The 18,079-nt window shown below is 44.3% G+C and overlaps 1 protein-coding gene across 1 annotated transcript in view; it reads left to right on the forward strand.

Moving 5' to 3' along the window:
• The window catches only part of LOC139155779 (solute carrier family 12 member 9-like), a 123,045-nt gene that overhangs the window by 85,869 nt on the left and 19,097 nt on the right, over positions 1-18,079 (forward strand). Inside the window, exon 10 of the mRNA XM_070731048.1 lies at positions 15,676-15,868. Coding sequence (XP_070587149.1) covers positions 15,676-15,868 — 193 coding nt within the window. The remainder of the gene's footprint in view (positions 1-15,675; positions 15,869-18,079) is intronic.

Consider the following 18,079-nt stretch of genomic DNA (forward strand, 5'->3'; position numbering starts at 1 on the left):
GTGGGACCAGCACGATTTTGCTGCTGCACCTGGGAAGGTAGCAAAATCGCACAAGGAGCCGCAGGTAAAACCTCACCGAAACACAGGTGCAATTTTGCTACCTCTACAGGTGCAGCAGCAACATTGTGCTGGTCCCGCAAGAACTTATGAGCCGCCGCGACGAGCGCAATTTAGCGTTCTGGCTCGTAGCTCACCACTGCTCAGGGGTTGCTCCAAAGAAGAAGGAGTCAGGCTATTCTCCGAAGCACCTGAGGGTAGAACAGAAAGCAATGGCTGGAAACTAAAGAAGGAGAGAAGCAACTTAGAACTAAGGAGAAATTTCCTGGCAGTTCGTAAGCTCCTTAAAACCCACCTCTGCCGTCAGGCATGGGGGAAATGAGATATTCTCTCCCCCTAGGCCTTTACAATTTTTGCATGGTATGTTTGTTTGTATGTATGTTTAGTTTTACAATAAGGGTTTTTTAGTTGTTTTAGTATTGGATTTACATGCTGTTTTTTATTACTATTGTTAGCCGCCCCGAGTCTATGGAGAGGGGCAGCATACAAATCAAATCAATCAATCAATCAATCAATCCGTGGAACAGCTTGCCTCCAGAAGTTGTGAATGACTCAACACTAGAAATTTTTAAGCAGATGTTGGATAACCATCTGTCTGAAGTGGTGTAGGGTTTCCTGCCTAAGCAGGGGGTTGGACTAGAATACCTCCAAGTTCTCTTCCAACTCGGTTGTTGTTGTTGTTGATGATGATGATAATAATAATAATAATAATAATAATAATAATAATAATAATAATAATAATATTTTTGCCATGTCCCTGTAGCCAGTCCAGGCTTGTGACATCTTTGATGGGAGGGGGCTGCCGGAGAGGTGTGGAAAATAGGCTCAAAAGCGAGCTGGGTGTTGTGTCCATAATCCTCCTCCCGGGAGAGGTTTTGGCAGGGGGGGGGGGAAGAGACCCCCACTCCTGTTGCCAAGGAAGCTTGGAGCCATTATCCCAGCTGGATGCATTAGCGCCGAGCAGCAGAGCTTCCGAGCGGTGGGGGGGGGAGAAAATTTTGCTGCTTGAGGCTAGTAATTGTAGCCGTTCGGCCCAGCTAATAGCTGTTATGATTAAGTTCTATTATGGAGTCCTCTCTCTCTCTCTCTTTCTCTCTCTCACTGGTGGGTGGGTTTTTTTCTCTGTTGGGGAATGCAGCGGGGAAAGGGAGGGAGGGGGGTCTGACAGCCTTTCACACGGAGCGACAGGAGCCGCCTGCGCCACGGCTACGCTCCACACCCCCACACCCCCTAAAAGGAACAAAACACCATCCCACGTAGTAATCTTGGAGGAGGGAGCTGCCATGGCAGGTATAACTGAGACCAGGGAAGGGCCGCTTGTCTTCGGTGCTACCGGCGTGCCCTCCAAGGCCGCTGCGGGCGGGCATCCCATTGGTGTGAGATTTGGTGCAAGCAAAATCTCATGCAAGTGAGATTTTGGTGATTTTCACTGATATTTTTGCTTCTGCACATGCGCGCAACTATCACTCATGTCGCCCAGACCTGCTGGCATAAGGGTGTTTTTAACACCTTTCAGAAAGCGAGGACAGTGGGGGGGAGCAGTCCAGATCTCTGGGCGGAGTCGGTTCCAGAGGACCGGGGCCACAACAGAGAAGGCTCTCCCGCCAGCGGCATTACTTCGCCGATGGGACTCATGCAGCAGAACGAGGTCCCGGAGGTAATCTGGTCTAATGCCATGTAGGGCTTTATAGGTCATAACCAACACTTTGAATTGTGTCCAGAAACCAATCGGCAGCCAATGCAGTCCGCGAAGTGTTGGAGAAATATGGGTATGCCTGGAAAGGCCCATGACCGCTCGCGCGGCTGCATTCTGCACGATTTGAAGTTTCTGAACACTCTTCAAAGGTAGCCCCATGTAGAGAGTAGTAGTCGAACCTCGAGGTGATAAGGGCGTGAGTGACTGTGAGGAGAGACTCCCTTTCCAAATAGGACCGCAACTGGTGCACCAGGCGAACCTGGGCAAACGCCCCCCTCGCCATAGCCGTGGCTCTAACCTCAGCTGTGGATGTAGGAGGACTCCCAAGTTGTGGACCTGCTCTGAGGGGTCAGAATCCCCCACCCCGAGTGATGGATGGACAGATGAAATTGTCCTTGGGAGGCAGAACCCACAACCACTCCATCTTGTCAGGGCTGAGTTTAGAAACATAGAAGATTGACAGCAGAAAAAGACCTCATGATCCATCTAGTCTGCCCTTATATTATTTCCTGTATTTTATCTTACAATGGATATATGTTTATTCCAGGCATGTTTACATTCAGTTACTGTGGATTTACCAACCACGTCTACTGGGAGTTTGTTCTAAGCATCTACTACTCTTTCAGTCAAATAATATTTTCTCACGTTGCTTCTGATCTTTCCCCCAACTGACCTCACATTGTGGCCCCTTGTTCTTGTGTTCACTTTCCTATTAAAAACACTTCCCTCCTGAACCCTATTTAACCCTTTAACATATTTAAGTGTTTCGATCATGTTCCCCCTTTTCCTTCTGTCCTCCAGACTATACAGATTGAGTTCATTAAGTCTTTCCTGATACGTTTTATGCTTAAGACCTTCCACCATTCTTGTAGCCCGTCTTTGGACCTGTTCAATTTTGTCAATATCTTTTTGTAGGTGAGGTCTCCAGAACTGGACACAGTATTCCATATGTGGTCTCACCAGCGCTCTATACAGCGGGATCACAATCTCCCTCTTCCTGCTTGTTATACCTCTAGCTATGCAGCCAAGCATTCTACTTGCTTTCCCTACCACCTGACCGCACTGTTCCCCCGATGCCATGTAGGGCTTTATAGGTCATAACCAACACTTTGAATTGTGTCCGGAAACCAATCAGCAACCAATGCAGTCCACGGAGTGTTGAAGAGACATGTTGGAGCCCGTTGACGCCCATCCAGACCTTTACAGCCTCCAATCACCAGTGCCTGGATTTCTTCCGCTTCCCAAGGTCCCTTCCCATTAATAGTTTAGTTTAGTTTTATTGGATTTATATGCCGCCCCTCTCCGAAAACCCGGGGCGGCTAACAACAATCATAAACAATATACAATGATAATCCAATACTAATAGCGAATTAAAACCCCTTAATATACAAAACCAAACATACATACAAACATACCATGCATACAATTGTAACGGCCTAGGGGGAGAATAAGTCTTAATTCCCCCATGCCTGGTGGCAGAGGTGGGTCTTAAGTAGCTTACCAAAGGCAAGGAGGGTGGGGGCAATTCTAACCTCTGGGGGGAGTTGGTTCCAGAGGGGCGGGGCCGCCACAGAGAAGGCTCTTCCCCTGGGTCCTGCCAAACGGCATTGTTTAGTTGACGGGACCCGGAGAAGGCCAACTCTGTGGGACCTAACTGGCCGCTGGGATTCATGCGGCAGAAGGCGGTCCCTGAGGTAATCTGGCCCGGTGCCATGAAGGGCTTTATAGGTCATAACCAACACTTTGAATTGTGACCGGAAACTGATCGGCAACCAATGCAGACTGCGGAGTGATGGCGAAGCATGGGCATATTTAGGGAAGCCCATGATTGCTCTCGCAGCTGCATTCTGCACGATCTGAAGTTTCCGAACACTTTTCAAAGGTAGCCCCATGTAGAGAGCGTTGCAGTAGTCGAGCCTTAAGGGATTAAGGGATGGAGAAGGCAGCGAAGGGGAAACAAAGGCAAAGAGTCCCGGATCAGGTCTCCCGGGGGACCGGAGTGGGAGTAGGGGAACCTCTGCAGCAGGTTTGTGTCCTCAGTGGAGATATTGTTTGGCATTGATTTATGATCCCTTTGGCTCACTTGTACATCGGCCACAATGCCGGTGATGCAACATTTACAGCCGGTCGCTCTATTTTTCAACGAGCTGAAACCATCTCTGATAAGAAGGTGCTTAGAAGCTGTAAATTCTCAGGTTGTATAAACTCCCAGCCCATCACTTAACCGAGGCTCCGGACGGCCAGGTCTCAAACAGAGGCAAGTGGATTGGAGGGCACATGGCTACGGAGCAGGATTCTCCCCTCCCGTTGGCCGGGCACCCTCTCGAATCCGAGTCCCAGACGAGTCCCTGCCTATTGGTGAAGAGGGCTGAGGATGAGTTGCGAGCTGGCGCCCCGTTGGGTAATGAATTACCCCCGAGATGTATTTGCTCAGGAGAAGTAAATCTGTTCGGCACATTGTTGCCGAGTTGTGATTATATTGTAGGCACGCTCTGTAAATCAGAAGGAAGGGCCTTGATAAACGGCGGAGGCAGAAGGAGGCTACCGCCAGATAGGCCAAGTATCTCAAAGCGAGCTGGGTGAATAGCATCTCCTCCCCGCTGTCTTATCCTGGCAAAGCCATGCAGCGGGTTAAACATGGACCGGGCACTGATGTACGCTGCGGACGTGCAGTAACCACACTAGCAAATTTGTGGCAGGTTGATCAAAGCAGTTCCATAAAATGAGGACCCAGATTATTGGGGGCAATATGCTTACTCTGTAAATCGCTTGGAGAGGGCTGTGAAGCGGTATATACCATATTTTTCAGAGGATAGATAGATAGATAGATAGATAGATAGATAGATAGATAGATAGATAGATAATGGATAGATAGATAGATAGATAGATAGATAGATAGATAATGGATAGATAGATAGATAGATAGATAGATAGATAGATAGATAGATAGATAGATAGATAGATAATGGATGGATGGATAGATAGATAGATAGATAGATAGATAATGGATAGATAGATAGATTAATAGATAGATAGATAGATAGATAGATAGATAGATAGATAGATAGATAGAGGATAGATGGATAGATAGATAGATAGATAAATAGATAAGATAGATAGATAGATAGATAGATAGATAGATAGATAAGATAGATAGATAGATAGATAGATAGATAGAGATAGATAGATAGATAGATAATGGATAGATAGATAGATAGATATAGATAGATAGATAAGACAGATAGATAAGATAGAGAGAGAGAGAGATAGATAGATAGATAGATAGATAGATAGATAGATAGATAGATAGATAGATAGATAGATAGATAGGGATGGATGGATGAAAGACAAAGAAAGCTGCATTTAGAGAACAAAAACAGGATGGGGGCAGAGGTAATACGTGAATTATTCACTTTCTTGCTTGTCAGAATAAAATGATGGGGCACTTATGAAGACAGGTGTTTTTGAGAAAGATGGCCATGAGTTAACACCCTTTCATGATCCTATAAATCAGTGCCTGATATTGGTCTACACAGCAAGGGTCTCCAAACTGAACCATAGCAACTTTAAGACTTGTGGACTTCAACTGATAGATTGAATGTGTTGAAGTCCACAAGTCTTAAAGTTGCCAAGTGTGGAGACCCCTGCCCTACAGGAAGGAGTTCAAGATCTGAAACCTTAAAATGCGAGGGGGCCCTTCAGAGACCATCAAGTCCATCAACCCTGAATCGGTTCAGGGGAACCAGGACAACGGTCTTCCGCTACCTGCCTACGATGCCTTTGCTATGAAGTTGCGCAATTCAGAAAAGGCCATCCTTGTTAGTCAATGCCCCATTTGTCATCGTGCAGCTTCGATTGTCGCAACATTGCTCAACTTTGAATTAGTGTGTGGAGTTTAAATAATTTTCTCTCTACGCAAATTGGGATTGTGGCTTGTGGCCAGGATGCAACACAATGAGGTTGCCATCCTGCTGTCTCATTCACTCTCTGAACTTTGAGGTCAAAGGGTAGTTTTTCAGCACCCTGGACAGCAACTGTGCGGAACATTTTCCCCTTCATTTTTCCCCTAAATCTATCACACACACATACACACAACACTTCAAACACACACACACACACAAAACCTATTTCAAACACAGAGAGAGAGAGACACACACAAATGCTCAATGGGTACAAGCTGAAAGGGTTGTTTTTCAGCACCCTGGACAGCAACTGTGCAAACATTTTCCCCCTTCATTTTTTCCCTAAATCTATTACGCACACATACACACAACACTTCAAACACACACACACACGTATAATTCAAGAGAGAAAAACATGTGTGCGTGTGTGTAACATATTTATGCTGATAATGAAAAGGAAGGGAGACTAGTATAGAAGTATTTCAAGGTATTTTGCTAGCCATACCCTTACCGGGATTTGAACCTGCAGAACCTGAACCTGCAACTTTACCCTCTAGACCACAGGTTCTCCTCCTCATATATACATGTGTGTGTGTGCGTGTGTGTTTTCTATCGATTATATGTTTTTTCTGTCAAATAAGGCCGAAATGGATCTATATTAGTCTCCCTTCATTTTCAAAATCAGCAAAAATATGTTACATATGTGTGTATGTGTTTGTGTGTGTATATATATATGAAAAAATTAATTAACTGCCTTGGATATTGTTGTGGTTGGCTCTGGCCCAGCTCCTGCCCCAAGGAATGTGGAGATGGATGCGGGGGAAACATCAACATGTCCTAGGCCTGTTTTATTGCTGACAGAGTCAGGTAGTGCAGTTTCCTCGCACGAAGAAGAAGGTGGGGGTGACTTGGAAGAGGGGGGCTTGGCACACAGCCCAGGAAGCCAATCTCCATTATCTTCGGTCAATTCGGATGAGGAAGTGTTAGACCCACGCAGGCGCAGAGTTATGCGTAGAAGAGACCAATTGAAGAAATATTACAGGAGATAAGAGAGGCCACCTGTGCTTGGGTGGGGATCCAGGAATTAGAGCTGCTGATATAAATAGCAGCGTGCTGGCTTGGCTGTTGTGGAAGATTATCTGATCGTTGTTTCTTCAGGACCCTGCCTTACATTTTCCAGACTTTGTTGATTTTTCACGACTTTGAAACCAAAACAGAGCAAAGTGTGGGGGTCTCACTTCGTGGAGGAAGGAAAGCTGTGACGTTCCTTCACAGCTGCTAGCTAAGTACTTCGAGTCTTCGGAGAGGGGCGGCATACAAATCTAATAAATTATTATTATTATTATTATTATTATTATTATTATTATTATTATTACTACTTAAGGGGATTGTACAGACTACCAGGTTGTTTTGGGACGAGTGCTCTTTGCAATACAAAAATGGTGCTTTGTTTCTTTTGAATTTTTGTGATAAAGAACATTGTTTTTGAACTTTCAAGTGTGTGTGTGTGTGTCTGAAATTTGTACCTTTGAATTTTCAGGAGACTCATACCATAGAGCCCAGCAGAACAGATATGGCCCTGGGTTGGGCTGAGAGGCAAAAGGAAGTATTGAGCTCCTCTCATATTTGGGTATGCCACGGTGATTCGACAGAAAAAACATATAATTTATAGATTTCTATGTTGCCCCAAGTCCTCGGAGAGGGGTGACATAGAAATCAAATAACTAACTAGATAACTAACTAGCTGGCTAACTAACTAACACTTCCCTGGTACAAAGCTGAAAGGAAGAGATCCTGCGGCCTAGAGGTTAATTCTCTGCCTTACAAGTCAAAGGCTGCAAGTTCAAATCCCAGTAAGGGTATGGCTAGCTGATGAGAGGAAACAACCTCGGAATTGATCTATACTCGATAGATCTCCCTTCATTTTCAATTCAGCAAAAATATATAGTCCTCATCTTACAACAGTTCATTTAGTGACCGTTCAAAATTACAACATCTCTGACTTATGACTGTTTTTTTGACACTCAACGACTACTGCAGCAGCTCCAGGGTCATATGATCAAAATTCAGGATGCTGATTCATATTTATGACGGTGACAGTCACCTTGGGGGGAGGGGTATCTTGTGATCACCTTTTGCAACTCAGCAATATATCTATACATATATAGATATGTATATTGTTTTGTTATGTTGTGAGCCGCCCCAAGTCAGCATACAAATGGGTGGCATACAAATCCAATCCAGAAAGAAAGAAGGAAGGAAGGAAGGAAGGAAAGAAAGGAAAGAAAGAAAGAAGAAAAAAAGAGAAGGAAGGAAGGAAAGAAGAAGAAAAAAGAAAAAGAAGGAAGGAAGGATGAAAGAAGGAAGAAAGAAGGAAAGAAAGGAAAGAAAGTGAAAGAAAGAAAGAAAGAAGAAAAAGAGAAAGAAAGAAGGAAGGAAGAAAGAAAGAAAGAAAGAAGAAAAAAAGAGAAGGAAGGAAAGAAGAAGAAAAAAGAAAAGGAAGGAAGGAAGGAGGAAAGAAGGAAAGAAAGGAAAGAAAGAAAGAGAAAGAAAGAAAGAAGAAAAAAGGGAAGGAAGGAAGGAATAAGAAAAAAAGAGAAAGAAGGAAGAAAAGAGGAAGGAAGAAAGAAAGAAGGAAAGAAAAGAAAGAAAGTGAAAGAAAGAAAGAAGAAAATAAGAGAAGGAAGGAAGAAAGAAGGAAAGAAAAGAAAGAGAGAGAGAAAGAAAGAAAGAAAGAAAGCAGCCTGGGACTGCAATGTTAGCTGAGCAGAGTTGCAAAAGCAATAAAATTGCAAGGGGCGATAAGATTGTCCTTTTTCAAAACTAAAGTACATCTGACCATTGGCGGAGAGGCAAATCTGCATTCACAAAATGTCCTTTTTTTTCAGGGGGATGTGAAAATATTCTCACTGGGGGGGGGGGAATAGCTCTTGAGTGCCTGTACTCTACAGTTCCTCTCTCCCGCATTTCTGAAGGAAATTCTCAACGTGCTGATTTCTAAGTAGCTGCTAATTGATAATTGGCCAGTTTGCAGGCTTGTGGGGCTGTGGGAGAGAAAAGGATGGCTTAGAACTGTACTTTGGTGCTTGAAATGGGGGGGTGAGGAAGAGGAAAAGGAAGGAAAGGGGGATAAAACACTGCTAACTTCAGTAGTTCAAATCCAGTTGTAAGAATGGATAGATTCTTAATGGGGGGGGGGGGGGGAATAAATTTCGTACCTAGGAAATCTAAATCCTGTGCCAGCAAAAGAGAGGGCTCGTGGGTCCCAGTATCTCAGGGGTTTTCATAAAGAAGGGGGAGTCAAGCTATTCTCCAAAGCACCTGAGGGTAGAACAAGAAGCAATGGGGGGAAACTAAACAAGGAGAGAAGCAACTTAGAACTAAGGAGGAATTTGCTGAGAGACAGAACAATTAATCCGTGGAACATTTTGCCTCCAGAAGTTGTGAATGTTCCAACACTGGAAGGTTTCAAGAAGATGTTGGATAACTATTTGTCTGAAGTGGTGCAGGGTCTTCTACCTAAGCAGAGGGTTGGTCTAGAAGACCTCCAAGGTCCCTTCCAACTCTTGTTGTTGTTCCTTTTCCTCCTCCTCCTCTCCTTCTTCTTCCTCTTCTTTTTCCTCTTCTTCCTTTTCTTCTTCCTCCTCCTCCTCCTCCTCCTCTTCTCCTTCTTCTTCTTCTTCTAAATATAGAAACGTAGAAGACTGACGGCAGAAAAAGACCTCATGGTCCATCTAGTCTGCCCTTATACTATTTCCTGTATTTTATCTTAAGGTGGATATATGTTTATCCCAGCATGTTTAAATTCAGTTACTGTGGATTTACCAAGTAAATCCACCCTCCTCCTCCTCCTCCTCCTCCTCCTCCTCCTTCATTCTTCTCCTTCTCCTCCCTTTGTTGCATCTACATAACATCTGGATCGGCACAATTCTGGGCCCATCATTTGGGAGCCTGTTAGCTGTCTTGTAATCTTCTTGTAGTTTTGCCAGTCGCGGGGGTGTTGTTAGGCGTGCAAATTCTCAGCGTCTCCTCGATCCATCTGGGAAATCGTCGCGTGGCGTTCTGACAAGCGTGCAAGCCTTTCACACCTGCCGTGACAGACTTTGGAGCTCTACATCTGCTTTTCCCCCGCCTTTTAAAAAAAAATTGAATTCTGCATCCAGCTCCGTATTCTCTCTAGGCCGCAATTTATTTATTTTTTCGGATGTAGGGTTTTTTTAGCAGCTGGTAGCTCCTTGCCAACTTGACATCAATACCTGGGAAAATCCTGAAAAAGGCAGCCAAGCAGTGGATTCCCGAGCTGCTAGAAAAGAACTAGCAGCCAGCATGGATTTGTTAAAAACAAACACACTTATCACCTCCCTTCATGATTATTGCAATGCGCTCTACATGGGGCTACCCTTGAAAAGTGTTCGGAGACTGCAAATAGCCCAGAATGCAGCAACAAGAGCTGTCATGGGTGTACATCGGTATGCCCATATAACATCAATGCTCTGCCAGCTGCACCAGCTTCCTATTAGTCTCCGGTCACAATTCAAGGTGTTGGTTATTATTCATTCACTCACTCACTCACTCACTCACTCACTCATTCATTCATTCATTCATTCGACTTCTATGCTGCCCAATCCCGAAGGACTTGGGGTGGCTTACAACATGTTAATAATAGCGCTTTTTAGCAGAGCCAGCCTATTGATGATGATACTACAAAATCAGGTAGTGAGTTCCCGGCATCAACTAATCGGTTACTAAAGTCGTATTTCCTGCAGTCGAGTTTAGAGCCGTTTACATTAAGTTTGTATCTGTTGTGTGCTCGTGTGTTGTTGTGGTTGAAGCTGAAGTAGTCATTGACAGGAAGGACATTGTAGCAAATGATTTTATGAGCTATGCTTAGGTCATGTTTAAGGCCTCTAAATTGGGGTGAACAGAGGTGGGGGGAATAGAAACCCATGGTGCCCCCCCTCCCCGCCGCTTGGTGCCCTCCACTCAAGAGAAGCTGGCAAAGTGAGGTCCAGAGCTTCCTTTTTAAATCTTCCTTCGCGTTGGAGATAAGACAGTGGGTTAGATGAGAACAATTTAATTAAGCTGCCGAAAGGCCGCCGCGTCGGCCCTGCCTGGCAATAAGCTGCCCCCTCGGCGCAGGATTGATGGCCTTTTCCGCTGGTTCCCCCCCCCCCCTCACCCTCCCATCCTCCCCGCAATTGGAAATGAAAAACCAGAATTGGAATTAAAAGCGATCCAATACTTTCTGTGCCGGATCCGAGCAGTGCAAGCCATGCCAACCTTCCTTCCGAGGATACCGAGCTCCCTTGATTACAGAAAGATAATTGAGACTTGTGGTTCCAGTTGTTAGATAAATAAGCAAACTTTGGGTCGGTGGGGATGAAGGAAAGGAGACGTTGACATGCATTTTGGAGCTGATATGTCTCGCTAGAAGAAAAATGGGAATAGAATATATAGAATAGAAATAGACTGGAATAGACTGGAATAGAATAGAATAGAATAACAACATAACAATAACATAACAGAAAGATAAATAAATAAACAATAAGTAGCATAACAATAACATAACAGCACATGAGCACACAACAGATACAAACTTAAAGTAAACCGCTCCAAACTCGACTGCAAGAAATACAACTTTATAACCAAGTACAGTGGTACCTCGTGATACAGACCCCTCGCCATGCAAACAATCCGAGATACGAACCCGGGGTTCGGAAATTTTTTGCCTCTTCTTCCGAACTTTTTCCATCTTATGAACCTGCCGCCCAAACGCCGAATCCGGACGTTCGGCGTTTGGGAGGCCATCCGGGGGGCTTCTCGGCGTTCTCCCAAACGCCGAACCTGGAACTTTGGCAAAAGTTCGGGGTCAGCGTTCGGGTTCAGGAGGACGCTGAGAAGCCCCGCCACCCAGCTGTTAGCTTTTCAAAAAAGCCACGGAGCTGTCGGGCCGGTCGGGAGGCTGGAAAGGTGGTGGGGAATCCCAATAGGGAATTCCATGGGCGGAGCTTTGACGTCACAAAGACGTCCTTCCTGGCCGGCCACTTTTCGGCTCTTTTGAAAAGCTAACAGCCGGGCGGCGGGGCTCTCTCAGCGTCCTCCTTCTATTCATTAAACTAGACAGGCCCAGTTCCTGTAACCGTTCTTCATATACAGTAATACCTCGTCTTACGAACTTAATTGGTTCCGGAAGTAGGTTCGTAAAGGGAAAAGTTTGTAAGACGAAACATTGTTTCCCATAGGAAACAATGTAAAAGCGATTAATGCGTGCAAAGGGAAAAGAAATCGTAAAATGGCGCTCTGCTGGGCGTCGCCGCCCGGCTGTCACCTTCTGAAACATCTGGGGGGCTTCTCGGCATTCTCCCGAACGCCGAACCCGGAAATTCGGGTTCAGGTTCGGGAGGCCGCCGAGAAGCACCCGGCTGTAATCCGGCAGAGCACCGTTTTTGCGATTGGCGGCGTTTTCGACCGATCTTGAAGCTGGAAAGGAGGTGGGGAATCCCAATAGGGAATTCCATGGGCGGAGCTTTGACGTCACGAAGACGTCCTTCCTGGAGGCCGAAACCTTCTGAAACAGCCGGGCGCTTCTCAGCAGCCTTCGGAACCCAAACCCAAACCTCCGGGTTCGGCATTCAGTAGAACGCCGAGAAGCCCCCCGGCTGTTTCAGAAGGTGACAGCCGGGCGGCGGCGCTTCTCGGCGGCCTCCCAAACCCGAAAAGTTCGGGTTCAGGTTCGTGTTCGGGAGAATGCCGAGAAGCCCCCCGGCTGTTTTAGAAGGTGACAGCCAGGCGGCGGCGCCCAGCGGAGCACCATTTTACGATCTGCAGTGGGTTCGTAAGCTGAAAAAAGTTCGTAAGAAGAGGTAAAAAATTTCTGAATCCCAGGTTCGTATCACGAGGGGTTCGTATCACGAGGTACCATTGTATTTTGACTTCCAGTCCCCTAATCTTCTTAGTTGCTAGAATTCCCCACCTCGTGGTGATTGATCCAAAGTCACCTGAGTGGCTTTTAGGTCTTAGGCAGGACTAGAACTCCCTACTCCCCCTCTTTCTAGCCGGTGCCTTAACCACTCAACCAAGCTGGCTCACTTTAAGATGAGATCTCTGGGCTTCCTACCATCACATCCTCAACTTTTCTTTAGGAGCTGCTGGCAAACTTTTTCTACCTTCTCCGGTGCCAAATGCCGGGCACTCCAGAACAATATGGGTTTGGCAGGGAAAGGAAAGTCCGGGATAAAAATTTGTATGCAAAGGATTTTGTGGGGGTATTTTTTTTTCCCGATGGCCACTCATCCATTTTAGAAGCGTAGAAGCAGCCTGACAGCAATTCCAGAATCCCTTTTCAACACAAGTACTTTGTGGTTAGAGATGAGTGCGCTGCACACCCTTAATCGTCCCGCTGGGGGGAAAAGTTATGTATTATGTATTCATTGTCTTGAAAGATTATTAACCAACTGCGAGTCTTCTGGGACGCTGCAGGTTGAAGCCTAAATAAAGACTGTTATTTCCTTTAACTTCCCTTGGAATTACCACCCCAAAACACATTTTGGCTGTTAATGATTTGTCCAGCGAGTATCCACAATGGGGGTGAGGGGGTGGCGCAGAGAGTCCCCCCCTCCAATTAAAAATTATATTCTGTAAAGAGTTCTAAAATTGCAAAGTTGGTAAGCCTCGTGCTCTTTATTTTATTTATTAATTGGACTTTTTTTGTTTGTTTTAAAATTTTCTTTTTCTTTATTTTCAAATTTTATGTTACAAACAACAATAAAACATGACAAAGTGTCAAAACAATAATTACTACAGTTATATAATAAATCGTGTTTGATTCACAGGTCATTGGGTTCATAAGAAATTATAGAGTTCCAGAGGTCCTTCTGAAGTATTCCCTTCCTTGCCAGAAACGAATATTCATATATTTCTGCAAACATACAAATTATAACATATACTTGAACTGTAATCCTACCCATATTATTTTTCCTTCCTTCATCATCATTCGACTTCCATATCGCCCAATTAATTAATGTGGAAGTGATGTGCTGGTGCCTGGAGGCTGTTGGGGCCTGGATGGGTGTCAACAAACTCAAACTCAATCCAGACAAGACGGAGTGGCTGTGGGTGTTGCCTCCCAAGGACAATTCCATCTGTCCGTCCATTACCCTGGGGGGGGAACTACTGACCCCCTCAGAGAGGGTGCGCAACTTGGGCGTCCTCCTCGACCCACAGCTGACATTGGAACATCATCTTTCGGCTGTGGCGAGGAGGGCATTTGCCCAGGTTCGCCTGGTGCACCAGTTGCGGCCCTATTTGGACAGGGAGTCACTGCTCACAGTCACTCATGCCCTCATCACCTCGAGGTTCGATTACTGCAACGCTCTCTACATGGGGCTACCTTTGAAAAGTGTTCGGAAACTTCAGATCGTGCAGAACGCAGCCGCGAGAGCTATCGTGGGGCTTCCTAGATTTGCCCACGTTTCTACAACACTCCGTGGCTTGCATTGGCTGCCGATCAGTTTCCGGTCACAATTCAAAGTGTTGGTCATGACCTTTAAAGCCCTACATGGCATTGGACCAGAATACCTCCGGAACCGCCTACTACCGCACGAATCCCAGCGGCCGATAAGGTCCCACAGAGTTGGCCTTCTCCGGGTCCCGTCGACTAAACAATGTCGTCTGGCGGGCCCCAGGGGAAGAGCCTTCTCTGTGGCGGCCCCGGCCCTCTGGAATCAACTCCCCCCGGAGATTAGAACTGCTCCCACCCTCCTCGTCTTCCGTAAACTACTTAAGACCCATCTATACCGCCAGGCATGGGGGATTTGAGACACCTTTCCCCCAAGCTTATTATAATTTATGTTTGGTATGTATGTGCTGTTTGGTTTTTAATTGATAGGGTTTTTTAGTTTTTTCTTAATATTAGATTTGTGCCTGTACAATATTGTTTTATCGCTTGTTGTGAGCCGCCCCGAGTCTTCGGAGAGGGGCGGCATACAAATCTAATAAATTATTATTATTATTATTATTATTATTATTATTATTATTATTATTAATTAATTAATTCTGGTCCGGAAACCAATTGGTAGCCAACGCAGACCTATCCTGCACGTAGTCCTCCACTTAGGGTGCAGCAAGAAAGGTCGTAAAATGGGGCAAAACTCACTTAACCTATTCTTATTCTTCATTCCCATATCTATTCTATTCTATTCTTCATTCCAATATCTATTCTATTCTATTCTAATTCTATTCTATTCTTCATTCCAATATCTATTCTATTCTAATTCTATTCTATTCTTCATTCCCATATCTATTCTGTTCTATTCTATTCTATTCTATTCTTCATTCCAATATCTATTCTATTCTGTTCTATTCTATTCTAATTCTATTCTATTCTTCATTCCAATATCTATTCTATTCTATTCTAATTCTATTCTATTCTATTCTTCATTCCAATTTCTATTCTATTCTAATTCTATTCTATTCTTCATTCCAATATGAACACAAGAACAAGGGAACACAATCTGAAGTCAGTTGGGGGAAAGATCAAAAGCAACATGATAAAATATTATTTTACTGAAAGAGTAGTAGATGCTCGGAACAAACTTCCTGCAGACGTGGGATAATCATAGATCCATCCTAAGATAAAATACAGGAAACAGTATAAGGGCAGACTAGATGGACCATGAGGGTTTTTTCTGCCATCAATGTTTCTATGTTTCTATTCTGTTCTGTTCTAATTCTATTCTATTCGTCATTCCAATATCTATTCTATTCTGTATGGGGGGGAAGTCCAGATATAGAATAGAATAGATATTGGAATGACGGGCTGTGACTTTTACACCCCAGTTCTAAGGGATGCATTGAGCAGACCGATTTTAATGTGAAACTACAACTCCAGTCATCTCTTCCTGGGCGTCGGGAGCTGTAGTTCAAGCCCTTGGCATTTCCCCTTTCAAAGCAGAGCCCCTCCCCCACCCCAAATAGAGACTCCACGTGTGCTAACCTCTGTTACCTCTTCTCTTTCCTCAGGCCCACCTTCAAGTATTTCACGTGGCACACCTGTGTGTTGGGCATTGCCGGCTGTGTGGTGATGGTGTTCCTCATCAGCCCCATCTACGCTTCGGCCAGTGTGGCCTTCATGGTCATCCTGCTGGTGGCCCTCCATTACCTGTCCCCCAGCAGCAGCTGGGGCTACATCAGCCAAGCTTTGATCTTCCACCAGGTAAGGGCCAGCATCTTATTTATCATCATCCACAACAACAACAACGGAAGACTTGGAAGGGACCTTGGAGGTCTTCTAGTCCAACCCCCTGCTTAGGCAGGAGACTCTACACGACTTCTGATAAATGGTTATCTAACATCTTCTTAAAAACCTCCGGTGTTGGAGCACACACAACTTCTGGTGGCAAGCAGTTCCACTGGTTAATTGTTCTGTCAAGAAATTTCTCCTTAGTTCAAAGTTGCTGCTCTCCTTGTTCAGCCTCCACCCATTGCTTCTTGTTCTACCCGCAGGTGCTTTGGAGAATAGCTTGACACCCTCTTCTTTGGGGCAACCCCTGAGATATTGGAAGGCTGCTATCCTGTTTCCCTTGGTCCTTGTTTTCATTCAAGTAGCCATGCCCAGTTCCTGCAACTGTTCTTCACATATTTTAGCCTCTGGTGCCCTATGCACTCTTCCCTGCACTCTTTCTAGAGCAGTGTTTCCCAACCTTGGCAACTTGAAGATATTTGGACTTCAACTCCCAGAATTCCCCAGCCAGCTAATGCTGGCTGGGGAATTCTGGGAGTTGAAGTCCAGATATCTTCAAGTTGCCAAGGTTGGGAAACACTGCTCTAGAGTCTCAACATTCTTTTTACATTGTGGTCATAAGTACTTTTTGCAGTTGTGGTCAATGGATATCTAGTCTATTTTTTAAAAAAACTCCAGCAACTGCAGGAGGCAAGCTATTTCACTTAATTAATCATTCCCACTTTCAGAAGGCAGGAAACCCTACACCACTGCAGACAAATGGTTATCTAACATCTAAGTCTGAACTACTATTACTATTAGTTTTTTCTCATCATTCCTATCCCCCATCTGCTCCCACTTATGACTGTATGACTGTAACTTGTTGTTGTTGTTCTTCTTCTTATTATTATTATTATTATTATTATTATTATTATTACTCACTGTCTCCTGGTGATTGGCCCAAAGTCACCCAGTAGGCTTTCATTATAATTATAATTATTATTATTATGTCAGTACAACACAGCAAACGAGATCACTGTGTTGGATTTCATATTTCATCCCCAGTCGGGCGCTTCCCAAGCACCTAGGAGTGCGTGATGTAGCGGCGAATTATGTTTGCCGATCCCAGTAAAGTGGCCTTTTGCAATTGACAGATGGAAATTTTGTCAATTCAGATGGTTTTCAAATGTCCGCTGAGATCCTTTGGCCCTGTGCCCAGCATGCCAAGTACCACTGGGACCACTTTCACGGGCTTATGCCAGAGTCGTTGCAGCTCGATTTTTAGATCTTCGTATTTCACTAATTTCTCTTGCTGCTTCTCCTCAATTCTGCTGTCTCCTGGGATTGCGATGTCGATGATCCATACTTCCTTTTTCTCCACAATCAGGATGTCTGGTGTGTTATGCTTCAAAATTCGGTCAGTCTGAAGTCGGAAGTCCCACAGTAGTTTTGCTTGCTCATTTTCGACCACTTTTTCAGGCTTATGATCCCACCAGTTCTTTGCCACTGGTAAATAGTAGTTCTGGCACAAGTTCCAATTATTATTATTATTATTATTATTATTATTATTATTATTATTATTATCATTATCATTCATTCATTCATTTATTAGATTTGTACGCCACCCCTCTCTGTAGACTCGGGGCAGCTCACAGCAATAGTAAAAACAATATACAATAACAAATCTAATAATTATATCTTAAAAACCCTTATTTAAAAGCAAGATATACACACAAACATACCATGTATAAACTATATAAATTTGTTGCTTGTATCCTAAGATTTTTATTAATATTGATTGTTTCTTCATTGCTTATTTGACCCCTGTGACAATCATTAAGTGTCGTACCACATGATTCTTGACAAATGTATATTTTCTTTTATGTACACTGAGAGCATATGCACCAAGACAAATTCCTTATGTGTCCAATCACACTTGGCCAATAAAATCCTATTCTATTCTAATTCTATTCTAATTCTATTCTTATTCTATTCTTAAAAACTTCCAGTGTTGGAGCATTCACAACTTCTGGAGGAAAGCCGTTCCACTGATCAATTGTTCTAACTGTCAGGAAATTTCTCCTTAGTTCTAAGTTGCTTCTCTGCTTGGTTAGTTTCCAGCCATTGCTTCTTTACCCGCTGACTTGCATCGTTTCCCTTGCATCAATATACAGCTTTCCTTTTTTCTCTCCATTAAATTTTCAT

This window comes from Erythrolamprus reginae, unplaced genomic scaffold, assembly GCF_031021105.1.
Source record: "Erythrolamprus reginae isolate rEryReg1 unplaced genomic scaffold, rEryReg1.hap1 H_55, whole genome shotgun sequence".
Taxonomy (NCBI): Eukaryota; Metazoa; Chordata; class Lepidosauria; order Squamata; family Dipsadidae; genus Erythrolamprus; species Erythrolamprus reginae.